Here is a 17,093-nt window from a genome sequence, read left to right as displayed (position 1 = left end):
AGACACTAAATGCTAATTCAATGCCTTTTTCTCTCCTCTTCATGAATAGCTCCAAGATGCTGCACCTTCTGTCCTTGCCAATTGTTGTATCACTGAAGCAAAAATGTGGCAGCCTCTCTCTGAACTGGTATCATTGCTGCATACTCGACTCTATCATTTGGTATGCTTCACACACTGTTCTGTGATCTGGCAACAATTCTGAGTGCAAGCTGATTTACACCTTCAGTATAATGGCTTTTGTATCTTCTGCAATGCTGGAATATATTACATGCAGCTGAAACAGAAATCCAGCAAGTCGCAGTCTGCCATCAGCTTGTAAAAAGAACAAAAAACAGCAAAGAGAAAAGAGATCATTCACATTTTTACATAAGCTGGTTTTGTTTCCAGTCCTTCCTGAGCCCATGACAGTGTCCTCTACTGTTAACTACTTCTCTCCTGCTTCCCCCTGGAAACAACCCATTAAAAGGTACATATACCAGAAACACAAGAGATGCAGCATTTCAGTTACAGAAAAATGTTTCTGAGTATTGAAATGTCCTCCCTGTTTAGAAAGAGTTTGCACTTGCCCTACTAAAAGAAAAATCCATCTTAAGTTTTGTCACTCCAGAGACACGAAGTGCATAGAGTGGGATTTAGGAGCCTAGTGCTGAAATCTTCAAATCAACCCTTACAGCTCAAACCCGTGTTTCCACGTCAGAGGGACCACAGTGGGGGAAAAAAAAGGCCAATTCTCCCTTTTCCTCCACTTCAAAAGCATTGCAACACATTTCTCAAACCTAAGTCCTATGCCTCAAGCCACACAACTGTCTCACTCTGCTTCCTGAACACACCTTAAGATTTACGTAACTCTGTGTATGCCAACTGCACACAGAAATGCACTACTTAAGGGCACCAAGACTGTCATTTCACTTTTAAGCCACTCTGCTGTATGCACAGTTTACCACAAGTACACTTATGCCAGCACATTAGGGGTCAGTACAGCAGACGGAAAGAGCAACCAGGACAGCAGGACCACCTCACTCAGACACAGTGCTAGGCTCTGCCAGGTCAACGTGACCATGAATCTGAGGTGTTTGCGTGCAAGGATATCTTCCTTTAAGGATTTATTAAAACTTTCTCAATATGCCCAACCATGGCTTCTGGGGAAAGTTTAGAGGTGAAAATGTGACTGCAGCCAGAAAATGTGACTGCAGCCAACCTGTGAGAGAATTCAAATGCCCCTGGGACTCATACTCAGGTATACAAGACACATGACATGAAGTGGAAATAAGCCACAAAAGGCCATAGAAGTAGATGGGCTATTTAAGGGTGAGCAGCAGTGTGAGAGTAAGCAGCAGTGATGCTGGAAGGGTTAGTCTCACTAGAGACAGCCCAAGCTGAGTACGTGGGCTGTGTCCTGGACCCACTTGCCTTTCCCTCCCTCACCCCACCTTGCACAGGAATGCTCAGCACTAGCTTATTACTGATTCAAAGGATAGGGATGACTTTACAGTTGCTTAGGCAGATTTGCCCTTTGCAGCACAAACACAGGACTAAGATGTCTGGAGAATCACAGCCAGCTTCAGGATATGGGGGAGTGTCTTTGCACCACTAAGCAGTGGAAAACTAAAAAGGAAGAGAAACACTACCTCTAGTGTTCCCATGAGTCCAAATCCCCACCCACACAGCAGACTAGCTGGACTCAGTAACTCAAGTTACTGGGTTTTAAGAGCAACAGGCATACTTCTTCCTGCAAAGGGAACGTCCTGCCTGCTGGTGATTTCCAGGGTCCCAGCTTGCTTTACTTGCTCTGAATGGCACAGGCAAGACACACTGACTGCAGTTTTACATACTGAGTTCTACTGAGGCTGTCTATACCATGACAAACTTTTAAAAATGTACACATATAAAACCATTCTCAAACATTAAACATATTAGTTTTTCACCATATTCAGCTCCATCTGCCTCCTCTGTTCCTGAAAAAAACTGGCAGTCTCTGCAACAGAGCAGCAGTTTCCACAAGAAATTTGACCCCACTGGCCTATCTATTCATTTCTGCAAACTCACACTGATCAAACCTAGTGTAGCCAAGGATAAGCACATAGAGTTGCACAGCAACGCTGCAGAACGATGAGCCAAATTCACAGGGCTGTGGGCTCCTAACTTTGTTAAAGAACGTTAATTTTTTAATGCCATGTTGTCAGGCACTGATGTACTGCTTAAGTGATAGTGCTCAAATAACAACAACATGAAACAAATAGTTTCATTCTTCAGAATGAACACAGCAAGAAACAGTATGTAAATTAAGTTTTCAGCCGACAATGGTAAGTCACTAATCCAGATCTCTGAACCCAAAAAGAGAGCGGCAGCTAATTAAAACATATCTCCAATTACTGGATTCTGTTAGAGGTCTACATTTACCAGGAATCTCGGTGATAGCTGGCTCTGGACAGGTCATCTGTCATATTCCAGGAAGATTTTCAGTAATTTCCTGGTAAATACCCTCTGCTTATTGACTGTGCAGGGAGATATCACATTTTAACAGGAAGCCTTGCTATGCTGTCATGCTCTTTTTTTAATACTGGGAAAGCATATAATTGCCAAATAGAAAAATGTTTGGTAGTGAGTGATCTCAAAGAAAGCAAGCTCTCTTTATTTTTTTCTTTTTCTTTTTAAATAGTAATATTTTTAATACCATCCCCCAATTACAATGCGACTCCCTAACTTTCCTATTTTTATTAATGCTTACACTAGTCCTAAGATTCCTTCTAATTAGAGTTCATTACACCTTTTGTCAGTTTTGTTTGCTAAGTATGTTGGTAGCTAGACTAAGTGCCAGATAGTAGCCAAGAAAGATAATATAATAGTTTCTTCTGGGTTTTATGCTTAAAAAATGAAAAATAAAAATATTAAAAGTCACTGGACTGAACTGGCTGAAATTTCATTACACAACTCTTCCAGCCTACAAGATTTCAGTACTTGGCTCCACAGTTACATCTTTGTTTACAGCACAGATATCCTGAGATTCTCCTCTGTAACCCCAAGTGAGTCCAGGTGCTGGTATGTGGGACAAGACAGAGCCTGTCGGTGGTTAAGCTTGAAAGGCAAGACTGAGCTTGAATGAGTCTGCCTTGGAGTCAGCCCCAACATGCTCCAAGACCCTGTGAGTGTGGAACACACAGCTCCTGTTTCCATGACTCTGTGCTTCACCCACTACTCCTGGATAGGCTCTCTGAGTAACACAAGAGCAGTAGGAGGGACAGATGGACGGCACATCCAAACTAGATACAGATGAGGAATAAGATGAAGAGATGCTGCAACACCAACAAGATGTCTGTAATTCAGTCAGAGCTGGCAAGTAGCTCAAAAACTGCGCTCTGGAAACAATTAGCTTACTAGACCAATGGTTCTGTTTGTCAGTGGTTGTGGAGTAGAATAAAAGCAAAGCTAGGAAAATCAGGCATTTCCATACAAGTAGGAAAGGGCAATGTGTTAGCAAATACGTAAAAGGGTAGCTTTGGGTAATCAGGCAATACAGGTATTTCCAAGCTCTTTTCTTTCACGGCCTCAGAAAAGGGGCTAGAGTTCCCACGTTGACCCTACTCCACAAATCAGAACAATCACAAAGACACTGGTGAAGCCATGGTGTTTAAAATATCTCTGTATTGAATTCCAAATCTACAGTCATGCTCCTGAATGGTCAATGATACCCTGAAATGGCCAAGAATCTGGCCCTTGAAAATCAACAGGGAAAGCTGTCATGCATGGAAACCCAAGAAACTACTAAAGAAACTACTATTTAAATCACCCAAATATCAAGGGAAAATGTTTCCTAAAAATTAAACAGGGGAACACTTCTTAAGAAATACATACATCCAGGGTTTCCTGCCCTGCCCAAGAGGACATGCTTCTCCCTGAGATATGCATAATTTCAAATTAGCCAAGTCTCTAATTAATCTTCTGTGAACAATTCATCAACTCTGGTGTTTTTCGAGGCATAATTATTGGGAGTTACCAGCAAGGGTGGCTGAGTTTCATTGCACTTATACTTCAGCATTGCTGGCCCCGGGTTTTGGTAGTCCCATGTTGCTGCTCCTGTCTTCCAAGAGCTTTGCTCCCCAGTAGTCCTGGCTTAACAAACAGCCCCTTCTTCTCCATCTAATGTGTCACAGTGGAGCTCATATTATCATTCCTTCATCTTGTTCTGAGGTGCAACTTCCATTCTGAAAAAAAGCTCCGCTTAAACAAAACCAATTACACCTTAATCACATAATAAAGATTGTTTAAGATTAATATACATTTTACAATGTAGATTGTTGCATTCTTGCAACATAAGCCACTTCTCAGAGTCTTCTGTGCTGCATCCATATGTGGGATGTTCAATACAACAGCCTCATTGTAATCACACAACTTTGGCCTTGTGTTGGAAAAAAATGAAGAGAGCTTCCAGAATTGCAGAAAGATCAAAGGTTGAAGCTAGGCATTAATGACCTAATAGGCAGAGGTCTAAAAGTCAGCAAACCCCCTAACCCTTGAGCACAGCTCTTAGTTCACTCGCTGGTTTTTTTCAGATTACTGCATCTTCTTTGTTTCTTCTCAGTTCTCATTCCACATTTTTGTAGCATATTATAGATTCCCATATTTTCTTAAAGTGTAAAAATTAGGATGCTAGAATTTTACTTCTTCTCACTTGTTGCTCTTTGCAGTCATGCAGTGACTTCATCTGAGTCTTCCAAAATAAAATCTGGAACTGGCATTACAGACAACAGCTGGGGTTGACAGATACTACTACCAGCACCTCAGTCAGCCTTGAAAGCAGCTTATTGATTGCTGAGTACTGCTTATCAGCTTCAGCAGTCACTGACTGACTGGCAATAACTAAACAAAAAACAAATCAACAAAGTCTTAGCATCCAAAGAACGAAACAAATGCCCTCAAAAGTCTTCTGTGCAATTAAACTGAAGTGTTCATAGAGCACATAAATATGCAAATAATAAATATAGTTAATATACATACTACCGCTATCTAAGTTGTAGAGGAAATAGGAAGCTATTATTTTCTGCTGCAGAGCTTTCTCTGTAATACTAATAGCTAGCATTCCTTGCCTAAGATAAAAGGTGTTAATGCTCACTGATAATAAGAACTGTGGGGTTTTTACCTGAAAATAAAGCTGTCATGGTGTCTAGTTGTTCTCAGGGTAGCACTAGAGTGTTTGAATGACTTGCAAGTTTCTTTAACACTCCAGACTATTTTGTAAAACAGACTCCTGATTTTCAGGAAAAATAAAGTGGTTTGGAGAAATTACTGCTTTTAAGTTTTTATAAGTGAAGTCATTAATTATTTTCATGCTGGCTTTAAGTCAAGACACTGGTTTTCCTATGCAGACACATATAACAATCTCTTTGACTCCATTGCAATAACTAAAGTGTACTTGAAGCAAACCTATCATTGAAAGGCACAAGAAAAAAGGGGAAACTGCTATACACCTATATGATAAAGAAGAAGCTACTTAATTTTAAATAAGAGACTTCTTTTGAATTAAAATATTTGTTAAAACTGACACCCTCCAATCTTGATCAAGCACATTTCAGAGGTATAAAGGCAAGTAATCTGGAAACTGCTTGAACACCCCAAGTAAGAAGGATAAAACTATTCTATTAGTTCTCAGACAGCTAAGTAAAAACAAGTCTAGAAAATTTCTACTCATTGTGGCTTGTGCTCAGTCAAAACTAGCAGTAGCTAAATAGAGCAAGTATTAGTGAAAGTATTCAGGCTCAACAAGTAAAACAATATTACACCAAGGAACACAAGGAAGAAGTTAAACACACAGCCATCCACTCACACACATCATCTCTTTGATGACTTAGCCAGTGCTTAGCACGTCATTTATGACAAATAGAGTATAATCTTGACTCATAATGGAGTAGCCCCTTATTTCTCTAAGTCTTCTCCTCTCACAAGTTTTACACAACCATGAAGCAGTATTGTGGAAAGCATGCTGGCAGCAATACAAAGATCTCACTGATGTGAAAGGCAAAGCCTTTGTTATAAGCTGGGTGGTCAGACTGCCAAGTAATGCTGTTTGCTAATGCTATGCATTACTAAACACTGTTCCTCTGTGTATGATCTTTAATGTTAATACATTGTTTGATGGAGCAATATGTAATAATAATAGAATATTTTAATGAAGTAATCCATAAATTGATAGGTGTGCTCTATCCTAATCAAGATATGTAATGTGTAATTTCTACTGAAACATAATTCCCAGTCTATGATATTCACTGGTAGAGACAGGAAACAAGTAGAACTGCTAGAACCTATCACATCGAAACAATATTCAAATCAGGTGGGGTCCAGATCTTTGCTTGGCAACACATTGGTAGACATCATACTAGAGATCTGTGACAGTGCATTGCTCTTGCTTTAATTTTACTGTACCCCAGAAGAGGTCACAGCATTATGAAGCTACTGGAGATCAACCAGAAATCATAGAAGAGTTTGGGTTGGAAGGAATCTCAAAGACCATCTATTCCAACCCTTCTGCCACAGGCAGGGACACATTCCACTAGAGAAGTTTTCTTCACCTCCTTTCACCCACCCCTTAATGTCCCCACAATGCACAAGTCCCACTGGCTTTGCCACACTTGTCCCCGCAGGTTCCATTTACTGCCGGGGTGGACAGCGGAGCAGTGGGCCCCATCGAGTAGCAGGGATCATAGTGCAGAGCTGTCCTCAGCAACTTTTGGATGGAAGTCTCCTCCCCGGCTCCTGCCCCATCTATGCATTCACCCAGGCCAGAGGCAGCATGACAAGGAGATGAGCCCTAGTAGCATGAGACATCAGCGCTTGTGGCTGCACCCAGCTCACAAATTCCCTACCCTAACTCCAGAACTGGTTTAGCACCAAAAAATGCTTTTTGCCCAAAATTGTGCTGCAAATGACACAGAGACAAAAACAAACCCTTGCCAAATTCTGTATTCAACATATTGTATAAAAGAAAAAGCTGTAGACCTTTATGCTTTGTTGAGGAGAATTTTCTAAAGTCTTGTTCTGACAGATGTGATACCAAAACTTTGGAAACAACCCAAGAAATAAAAAGTTTTTCAAGCTCAGGTGAAGTATTAATTCAGGAAACAAGCCATGAGAGGGAGGTATGTAAGGCAACATTTATGAATCTACAGTGCAGCCAACTGGGCACATTTAGAAAGCACTGTCTATTAACCATCTTGTTACAATAGCAGCAAGTTTGTTCAAGAGATACTGCTGTGCTCCAGTGAAACACACCAGACACATTCAGTAATGGCATGGTTTTAAAGTTCCAATTTCATCCAAAGAAAGTTCAGGCATTGTTTTTCTCCTTCAGGAAAGAGTGGAAATTCCTGATGCAAGGAGGGAATTGCCCAGGGATATTTCTCTTCATGAATACAGTGTGTATATCAAGTCCAAACATGACCTTCACAAAACCTCCTGAAGGAACTGCATGAAGTCTACAAGATGGTTGCTATTCCCTCTGCAGGTTCTGTAGAAGACTGACACAAATTTCCTGATATTACCCTTAAGTACAGCTTAAAGCTACTTGAAAAAATTGTTACAAGTATTTTTCACATTTTTCAAGAAGACTGTTGTGGTTTATACTGACTCCAATTTCAATTATCCATTTTCAATAATGCATACTAGAAGGGAGTAAGGATGCAAGACATTGTTATCGTAAAAGAGATTTTTCTGCCAGCTTTCATAAATAGGCATGTTTTATAGGCATGTTTTTCACTTTCAGATACCACCAAGCTTTGTACCACAGGATAAATGGCCTATCAGGATTAATCAGCATGGAACAGTGGGGACACCCTGTGGCCACTTAGATTCTTTACATGTTAATACTTACATTCTTAATCCATTTTTCAACTACTTTTGCGAATTACAAGTAAAGTCACATAAGGACTGAGTCACGAGAGGACCTGTAGGCAATGGAATTTACTTAGTTAACTTCCCACCTACCACTTTATCTCTGCATTTGCTCTGCTCTCTCAGTTTTCAAGATCTTTTCTTCTTAGATATTTTCTTAGCTCCAACCTGAAAAGAAAAAAAATTAAGCAGTTTGAGCTCCTTATGTGACAACACTAACCCCTGAGAGACATGCATACTGGTAAAAAGCAACATTCTAATTTAATTTATTTAGATTTACAGCAGTGTTTATAAAAGGCATGTACTTCTCAGATCTAGGCATTCTGCCAACAGAAAAAATACTATGAGATGAAATACATATGCAAATCACCTGCCACTATTGTAAGCAAAGCAACCACAAGAAAATAAAAGGCCAGTAACTCTTGTGAACCCGAACGCAGTTCCTTTCACCCCTTTCTTTCCAAGGAGGAGCAGTTTCAAGATAGATATGCTTGCAGATTATGAGATTGAGCACTCCTCACAGACAATTCACTGCCCAAAACTCCTGCTGTTTCCATATTTACACAACAGACTTCAACTACACAGCCTGAAGAAAAGGTCCGAAACCCAGCCAGTTCATGGGACAGCTGTGGCTTCACCAGTCAAGGTCATAGCAACACACTCATTTCTTATCACGTTTACTTCACCACTTTAAAAAAAAAATTAACTTCAAAGCCAATTAATTTTTAAGGTTTGTATGTGCATATTTTCTCACTACTGGAAAGAAGATTTTCTTCTAAATTTCTGAGTTTGAGCAATTAATCATTTCTACTTGAGATGCCTACAAAGGCTGGGACTAGCCAGTGACAAATCCCAGAGCATATGTCCAAGTATTCCCATGAAGAGGCTCTGCAGTTTGCATGGTCCACAATTTGAGTCAATTTAGTGCAGCACTCCAGACGGGAATGTAGCAACCTAGGACTTGTCCCAAGTATTTTGCAGCTTTATAATCCATTCACAGGATTTGTTCTTGTACATATCTTCTATAAAGCAAAACACATCCAAGCAAGACATTCATGTTTTCCATCAGGAACAGACTTTATTATATGCCAGTCATAGGATGTGTCAGCTCAAACAAGATCCTGCAGAAGAAAGCACACTCCACACCTCAGACAGTTCACTGGCACTACTAATCAAAATTCATCCAGTACACTAAGGCAATGTAGCATTTCTGAGCTCCAAACACCATTGTCCACTAAATTGAACCTTAAAATAATGACATTTAGGCTAACACCAAAGTATTCTAGGTTATTCTCAGTGTTGAAATTTGCTTAAACTGTGCTTAGACTGCACAGGTAAAGGTTGTACAGACATTACAGTCAAGGAAAAATAAAATGTTCTCTACTACCTGTGCAAAACAAGAGCTCAAAATGATACAACTGATCAACTCAGCTTAAATCTGCTCCCACAAAATACGCCTCTCAGCTTCTCTCACACTTGCCATCTACAGCAGTATTAGAAATTATCTAATGATTCATCTCGAAAGCATTTTTCATGCATGCTCTTACTAAAGGCTTTTGTTTCATCTAAATTTTCACACACAAAACACTTTTGACAAAGATTTTCCTATTGGCTGAACCTGAGTGTGCTCAAATCCACTATTAAGTGGGCTCACAAGCGCTTGCCCTGTACCACTTGCCTAGCCTCTGGCTGGTTAACATTCCCACAAAACGCTACCAAAACAATTCGTTTCTAGCTATTCTACCAATCTCATTCTATTAAGGGGAAAAAAACCACTCAACAAAACCACCATGAAAAAGCACATAGTTTTTGGATTTTATCAGTAGTACTACTTATTATACATCTGGTAAAGAAAAAAAAAATGGAAGCCCCAGAGATGATCAGAACACGTCCAAGGGCCCTACTGCAGAACAAGGTAGAATTTCAGTCTTAAAGGAGGCAAGAGGGACTGTTTGGGCATGCTCTGCTTTATTCCCAAAACCCACAAGGATTGCTGCTCTACTGCCTTCACATTTTGCACACAGACCTTCCTTCCCACACCAAACATCTGCAGCAATTATTAGAACCAAGAATGTGCTGATATTAGACATTCGCCCCAATGCATCAGGCTGTGCACTTCCTCAACACTGTACAAGGAAACAACTGAGAAACACCTGTGCTAAATAACACCAGACTAATCCACTGTTAAAAGTCACAGTTTGGGTCCCAGTCTGCTAAGATTTCTGCTGAAGAAAGGTGCTGAGCTGTCAGTGAATCATCACTGAGAAAGATAATCTGAGACCAAGACAGCTTAATAAACAACTCTGAAAGGATTTTACAGAACCCATGTCTCATGTCACGCTTGTATAAGCTGTTTACAACAAGGGGCTAAGAAAGGAATCCTCAGGGAGCCACACAAGGGGGCATATTCTTCTCAGAAGAGTTATGTGATTTTTGGAATGAAGTAATCTGATGTACAGATAAATGAGACAATAAACAGTTTTTAGAGAGGAAAATGATAATGCTGGATTCTGAAACGAAGCACAGCAGGTAGCAAGCTTACGGAAGGGTGTTGAAAAGATTGGTACAATTTCCCAAAAGCTGATACACTTAATCCCTCAGAAAAGGAAGACTCAAGTGTTACCATCACTCTCAAGTGTAATACCAGATTTCATATGTACAGTGAAAGCAAAAACCCTCCTCATGGCTTCATCTGGCACATGATTATATTACTCTTCAATTATTAAGGCAAATACTCAGGACTACATGGAAAGAAATCCATACTTGTTAACATGCCATGGCAGTAGAGGCTACTGTCCAACTACTTTTGTGCAATATTATCAGAAATAATAGGCCCATCTCTTAGGATTCACCATATTCTTGCTGAAGTAAGTGAAATGGTGTGGCCAAATGTGGATCCTAATGGGTAAAATAATATTTAAAAATACTGCAGATTAAAAATTAACCTCAGTCTTACTGTTAAGTGCCGTTCTCTTCAAATGAAACTTGAGATAAAACACTGTGAAACAACTTGTTCCATTGATCCTTAGGTGAAATCTACACCACATATATAGAGTCAGAATACAGGCCCTAAAGTGTTTTCACAGTTTTCTCAGACAAAGTCTATTTCAGGAAGAGAATCATAGGAATAATAGTTAATAAAAAAATTAAACAAAATATACCAGTCTGGAGTTACCATAGCCATTTCTATTAATCACATACAACTGCCTTTTTTAAAAATCATAAAAAAAATTCATACAAGCTGATCAGCTGGAGATTATGATTTTGAAGACTGATGGTCCTCCCTTGTGTTTATACACACTGTGTTTACCATACTTCATAAACTAAATATGCCCACAGTCAGCACAAGGATGCTTCTAAAACAAACAAGTCAACAACAACAAAGCCAGCTCAATTGTTTTGCTGCCTCTAGCAGTAAGTGCTGTATATTCATATAAACTTCATGACCAAAACTTTTCACCACTGAACTGCTCTACAGCAAGAAGGCAAGCATCCTTTTCCCGTGTGCAACTGAAGGACCAATGTGTGTAAGATGTATATTTTGTATCATACAAACATTCCTTCTCACGGGATATAAACAATAACACATGATCTATTACACCAAAACCAAGCAGGCTTGCAGAAAATTAACAGCAGGTACACAAAATACTCCTACTCTCCCCCGATTTTTCCCTCACTTCCCAGTCTTTCTATGTCTCTTCTAATTACCCGGCCATGTAACATTCACAATTTCCAAAGCGAGGACAAAAAAAACAGAATTAAAATTATTAGCTCAACACAAGGACATGAAAACACATAAACACTGGGCCAGCCTAATGCCGTTATTTTTTTAAACTCCTGATAAAACTGTGACTGATTCAGAGAAGTGTGTTGTAAAACATTCATGGTAGTCGAGTTGTCTCTCACCTAAAATAAGCCTTTCTCCTTCCTTCCTGCTGCCTGATGTCATCTCTCCATTAATCATGCCATTATTTATACAAGTTGGTGTTTAAAGCAACCACCTCACAAGAAAAGTTCATGTAAATTTGAAATAACAAAATCAGATCAACAAGATCAGTCATGTGAATAAATGCAAAATAAATGCCAGTGGTCATTCCAGCAAGTCTGTGCCTCCACATAGGCAAAATAAACTGCAGAAACAAAGCCGTAAGACTTTGGAGCAACTATCATTTGACAATATCATTTAAATTTGTGAACCCTGCATCAACTTATGAGGAACAACTTGCACAAGAGAGACTGTTCATGTAAGCTGAGTCAAACAAAACAAAATCATGCCCTTTACTTTTTGTACACATCACCATGTACATGCTATATAGCACTATTTAATTTCATTAAAAAATAAAAATTGCCATATAGCAAGACAAATTCCCAAGTAAGTCCTTTGCTTTATGAAATCCTCAGTATGAGATGAAGTGTCCTTTCACCTGTGTATTTTTAAACTATCTCGCACACTTCAAAACGTGACTAATGAAGGGTAGCTGATTGTCCTGCTGCTTGCTGACACCAAACGCTGTCTGCCCCTTTCCCGTGCCAGCCAGAGGCTTTTTCAGACTGCCGGCCTTCATCCAGCGATGGACAGAAACAGTCCTACAAAGATGTCTTGGGATCACACTGCCGATTGCAGAAAGCGGTTTTCTTTTGCACTAAGCACCAGCCATACGTGGGAGCGTCAGAAGCACGAGAGCCGCTGCTGCGGGCACCGAGCTCTCTCCGTGACCGCCGCTGCTCCGGGCGGGGCCGGACGCCAGGTTCCGGCGTTATCACGCCGGGTTCTGGGCCCGTCGGTTCCCGCGGAGGCGGCGCCCGGGGCTCACCGCCGCCTCAGCCGAGCGCCCCATTTCCCGCAGCCCCACTCACGGGCCCACCTGCCGCTGGCAGACGACCAGAGCCAGCCCCGCGCACCTGCGCTCGCCGCAGCGCCGCCACCCCGCAGGCACAGACTCCAGGACCAGGCTGCAGCCACAGCCATCCTCAAAGCGGCAGAGGCCGGGGCGAGGCGGGCCCGGGGCGGGAGCGAGATGCCCGGCACCGGCGCCGTGAGGGAGAGGCGCCCGCCGGACGGAGCTAGGCGGGACGAGCGCGAGGAGGGCGCCTGAGGGGGCACGCGCGGGCTCGCGAGGCAAGGCGGGCTCAGGGCGCGCGAGGATAGCCAGGTACGCCCGGCCCATGCAAACAACACGACGCTTTTTGTTGTTGTTGTTACCTTTTTACCAGCTTTTTGTGGTAACATTTGCAGCCACCCTCGCACCAGTGCCACCTCCCTCCCTGCCCGCGCTGAACACACGTGAGACTTCCGCAAGGCAGCGCGGCTCCTTCTCCCAGCGAAAGGAACGCGATCCCTGGCAGGCGGCCTGGCTCCGAGGCGGGGACAGTCGTGCGAGGAAAATAGCATAAAAGAATAAAAGAGTAAAAGTCAGTTCCGAAGCTCTACTCAGCGCACCTGAGACACCATTCCGGCTGCTGCCCCGCGGCACTGCCCCCGGCAGAGGGCGGCCAAGGACAGCCCGACTGACAACCAGCCGCGACGGCCTTGTGCGACCGCCAGCGGACAGGACAGGGAGACAGGCGGCTGCTCGCGGGTACCTGGCGCCTCCGGCCCCGCCGCTGTGCCTGGGCTGCAACAGGCGCCGTTAGGGGCTGCCGCGTGGAAGGACGTCCCGTGGGCGCCGTCAGCAACTGCTGTACAAAGCACGTGTGCTAGGCGGCATGTCGCCCCTCCGCGTGTAATGTTACGGAGATTTCACTGGAAAGCTCTGCCACTCTGGCACAGAAAGCGGGTTACTGATCTCCCGCGATGTGCACGCTCTCCCGGGGGCACGATAACTAAGAGGGGCCCCAAACGCGGCCGCCCAGCTCCACCCGCAGTCAGGCGCGCCAGCTTGGGGATGCCGCTTATGGGGGGACCGATGCGCGGATCTTTTCCCGGCGTTGCCGGCCAGACGGGGCCACACAGCAGGGCAGAAGCGGCCGGGCTGAGCCGCGGCCCCGAGCTCTCGCTGGTGCGGATCAGACCGCCCCATCCAACCAAAGGTGCAGCAGCCTGACCCGTACGACGGGGAAGGTCCCGGTCCCCGGCAACCCCGCGGCCGCTGGTCCCCACGCCCGGCGCCGCTCCCGTCCCGCACTCCGTGAGCCCGCGGGGCGCCGGCGCGGGCGGGCTCCGCATTGGCTGTTGCTAGGTGACGTACGCCGCGCCACGTGACCGGTGTTAAATGCCGTCCCGGCGGCGCGCGGCGCGCAGAGTCCGTCCCGCTGGCGGCGGCGGGAGTGCGGCTGCACCGCCCCGGCGGAGCGCGGCGAGCATGGTGGCGCGGCTCTGACCGCCTGTCCCCGGTGGGGACGGCCGCGGGGCGGCGACCCGTGCCCCGGCGGGCGGGGGCGCGGGATGACGGGGGTGCTGGAGAGTCTGATGCCGGACATGCACACCAGCCAGATCTCCGCCGGTAGCTACCACCAGCACGGCGGCCTGCACAAGCCGCAGGAGTCCCCCACGCTGCCCGTCTCCACGGCCACCGACAGCAGCTACTACACCAACCAGCAGCACGGGGCAGCGGGCGGGCCGCCCTACGGCCCCGTGAGCTCCTACCCCTACGCGGGCGGCGGCACCGCCCCCTACTCTGCCAAGGCCGCCTACGACGTGGGTTACGGGGGCGCCTACGGCTCCTACGGGCCCTACGGCAGTAGGGCCTCCCCAGCCAACAACGACTCTGGTACGTCCGAGCCCCGCGTGAGGGACGGCTCGGTGAGCCTGACGAGGAGGCGATCGGGGCTCTGGACACGGGGTGGGCCGGGAGAGCGCTCGTTCTCGACGGGTCGCCCCGACGGGGAGGGCGGTGATACCGAGCTCCGAGTAGGGCCCGAGGTGGTGGGGACGCCTCGCCTTACTGGGGTTGCCGTTTCTGCCGCAGCAGAGAAGGAAGACTGCGAGCCGGAGATCAGGATCGTGAACGGGAAACCGAAAAAAGTGCGGAAGCCCCGCACCATCTACTCCAGCTTCCAGCTGGCGGCTCTTCAGCGGCGCTTCCAGAAAACCCAGTACCTCGCCTTGCCCGAGAGAGCGGAGCTGGCGGCCTCCCTCGGCCTCACCCAGACGCAGGTAAGGCTCTTCCGCCGCGGGGTCCCGGGCACGTCCCGCCCCGCCGGGGCCTGTCGCCCTCCGTGGAGTCGGGTGCGAGCGTGGGAGGAAGACCGGCCCATGGCGCCTCGACGGCCCGGGGCGGGAGCGCAGGCGAAGCGGTAGCGCCGCTGAGGCAGCGCCGGGAGTGCTCGGGGCTGCGAAAGCTGCGCGTCCCTGCCCCGTCGCGGGCGGTCTGGGCGCCGGGAAGGCTCCGCAGAGGCAGCGGCCGCCTGACGCCACTTTCCCCGCAGGTAAAGATCTGGTTTCAGAACCGCCGCTCCAAGTTCAAGAAGATGTGGAAAAGCGGAGAGATCCCAGCGGAGCCGCCTCCCCGCCGCAGTTCTTCGCCACCGTCTCCCTCCTCGCCCCCCGCCTGGGACTTCGCTCCGCACCCACGTACCGCAGGCGGAACCGGCACCGCAAGCCCCAGCCCCGCCGCCGCCTTCCTCGGTAGTTACTCGTGGTACCCGCCGGCCCCCGCCGGCCCGGCGCACCTGCCGGCGGCCGCTCCCCTCCCGCAGCCGGCGCAGCCCCCGCATCACCACGGCAGCGGCAACATCTTCTAGGCCCTGTAGTAGAGACTTGAGCCCGCGGGCCGCACCCGGCAGCCGCGGGGCACCGACGTGCAGCACTGGTATTTTGGTGAAGCCGGGCACCGGCCTCGGCCATCCCAGCGGAGAGGAACAGCTCCGTTCCCCGTCCCGCCCGCTTGCTGCTGCCGGCGGGGCCCGTGTGCATTCGGCCCCGTGGGGTCCTCCCTCCCTCCCGCCGTGAAAACAACCACGCTGCGAAACAAGTACTCACCTCCCTCCCTCCTCTCCGTCTATCTTCCTCCTCTTCCCCGGCATTTTCATCAAACCATCGGTGCGGAACTCTGGTTAACTTTACTTTTTATTTTTTTAAAGTTGACAGGTGCCTTTGCGGATAACCTCACTTTGATGCTGGGGATTAAAAAATAAAACGATTTAAAAAAAGATAAATAATTTTTATATGTAGATTTAAAACAGAATCCTCGCGTGTTTAAGGTATCCGTTTTAGCCGTAAACGAAACCGTCCGACAGAGGCGGGGGCCGGCCGCAGGCGGCGGTGCCGGAACGGCTCCCGCCCGTGCGCTGCCTCCGGGCTGGTTTCGTGCCCCGACGGGGCTTCCCCGCGTCGGGCGCCAGCCGCAGCTAGCTCTCCTCTCCACCGCCCCCTCCGCTCTTCCCCCGCCGGCAGCCTAGCCACTGACATGCCCCTGATCTGTTTGATGTCCAGCGTCGTGGAAAAAAAAAAAACTGTATTTTTGGTTATTTATTATGGAAAACTTATACACTCATTAATGTTTCTTTTACAATAAGCAGAGAGTATTTAAATAAATTATTGTTTCCATGGTGCCCACGCTGAGTTTTTGGGAGAGGGGGAAATTTGAGGGTGTCGATTCGGATCCGGACGTTCGCTGGGAGGGAGAGCCGCGTCCCCTCCACCCCCTCCCCATTGTAACAGTTGCCGCAAGCCTGCAACTTCCCTCCTCCTTCCCCTCTTTCCCGTCTACAATAAAATCTCGCCCCTGACAGTCTTCTTGGCGAGGCCATGAATCACTCAGCGCTGCCTGCAGCAGCCCAGAGCCGCCCCCCTTCCCCCTCTCCCGCCTGCTGGCGCCAGCGACATTTCACCCGGGACAGACTGCTGCCGTCTCACAGCTTCCCATGGCTGTCCGGAAGGGTTTGGGGCAGGGCCGTGCCCGGGATTCGTAGTAGTCCCGGAGCTGCTCCTCGAGCGCAGCCCTGACCCAGAGGCATTTCGCCTTGCCCCTCCGGCAATGGCAACCAGGCCGGTAACCTGCATGGGATCTTTGCTTGGGCCAGAGCTGGTGGCTGCCCCAAGCCCCTCTGGGGTGCTTCGAGAGCTGGAGGCACCGACTGGACTCTCTCTGAGATGTGCTCCTCGGGGACTGGACCCCTCAAGATGTTCCCGTTTGAGATGCAGCCTTTCAGCTTCATCCCACCTCCCCTCTGGGAGGTACCTCGTAAGGGCAGCATCCCTCCAGGCTGAACCCCTTTCCAGGCAGCGCCCCGTCCAAGATGCAACTTCACTGGATGTATCCTTCGAGGGC

The 17,093-nt window shown here is 46.9% G+C and overlaps 1 protein-coding gene across 2 annotated transcripts; it reads left to right on the top strand.

Moving 5' to 3' along the window:
- The first annotated feature begins 14,198 nt into the window (after positions 1 to 14,198).
- Positions 14,199 to 16,374, top strand: DLX2 (distal-less homeobox 2). 2 transcript variants are annotated; one of them, XM_030240220.2, is made up of 3 exons: positions 14,199 to 14,591; positions 14,793 to 14,977; positions 15,250 to 16,374. In XM_030240220.2, the coding sequence occupies exons 1-3, from the start codon at positions 14,267 to 14,269 to the stop codon at positions 15,562 to 15,564; spliced, it is 825 nt and encodes a 274-aa protein (XP_030096080.1). In that variant the 5' UTR covers positions 14,199 to 14,266; the 3' UTR covers positions 15,565 to 16,374. The 2 variants fall into 2 exon arrangements, with proteins under 2 accessions (XP_030096080.1, XP_030096073.1); XM_030240213.2 differs by having other exon boundaries at positions 14,790 to 14,977.
- The last annotated feature ends 719 nt before the right edge of the window (positions 16,375 to 17,093 follow it).

This window comes from Serinus canaria, chromosome 7 (genome assembly GCF_022539315.1).
Source record: "Serinus canaria isolate serCan28SL12 chromosome 7, serCan2020, whole genome shotgun sequence".
Lineage (NCBI taxonomy): Eukaryota > Metazoa > Chordata > Aves > Passeriformes > Fringillidae > Serinus > Serinus canaria.
The sequence above is the reverse complement of the archived record's forward strand: the minus strand, read 5'-3'. Positions and strand labels throughout refer to the sequence as shown.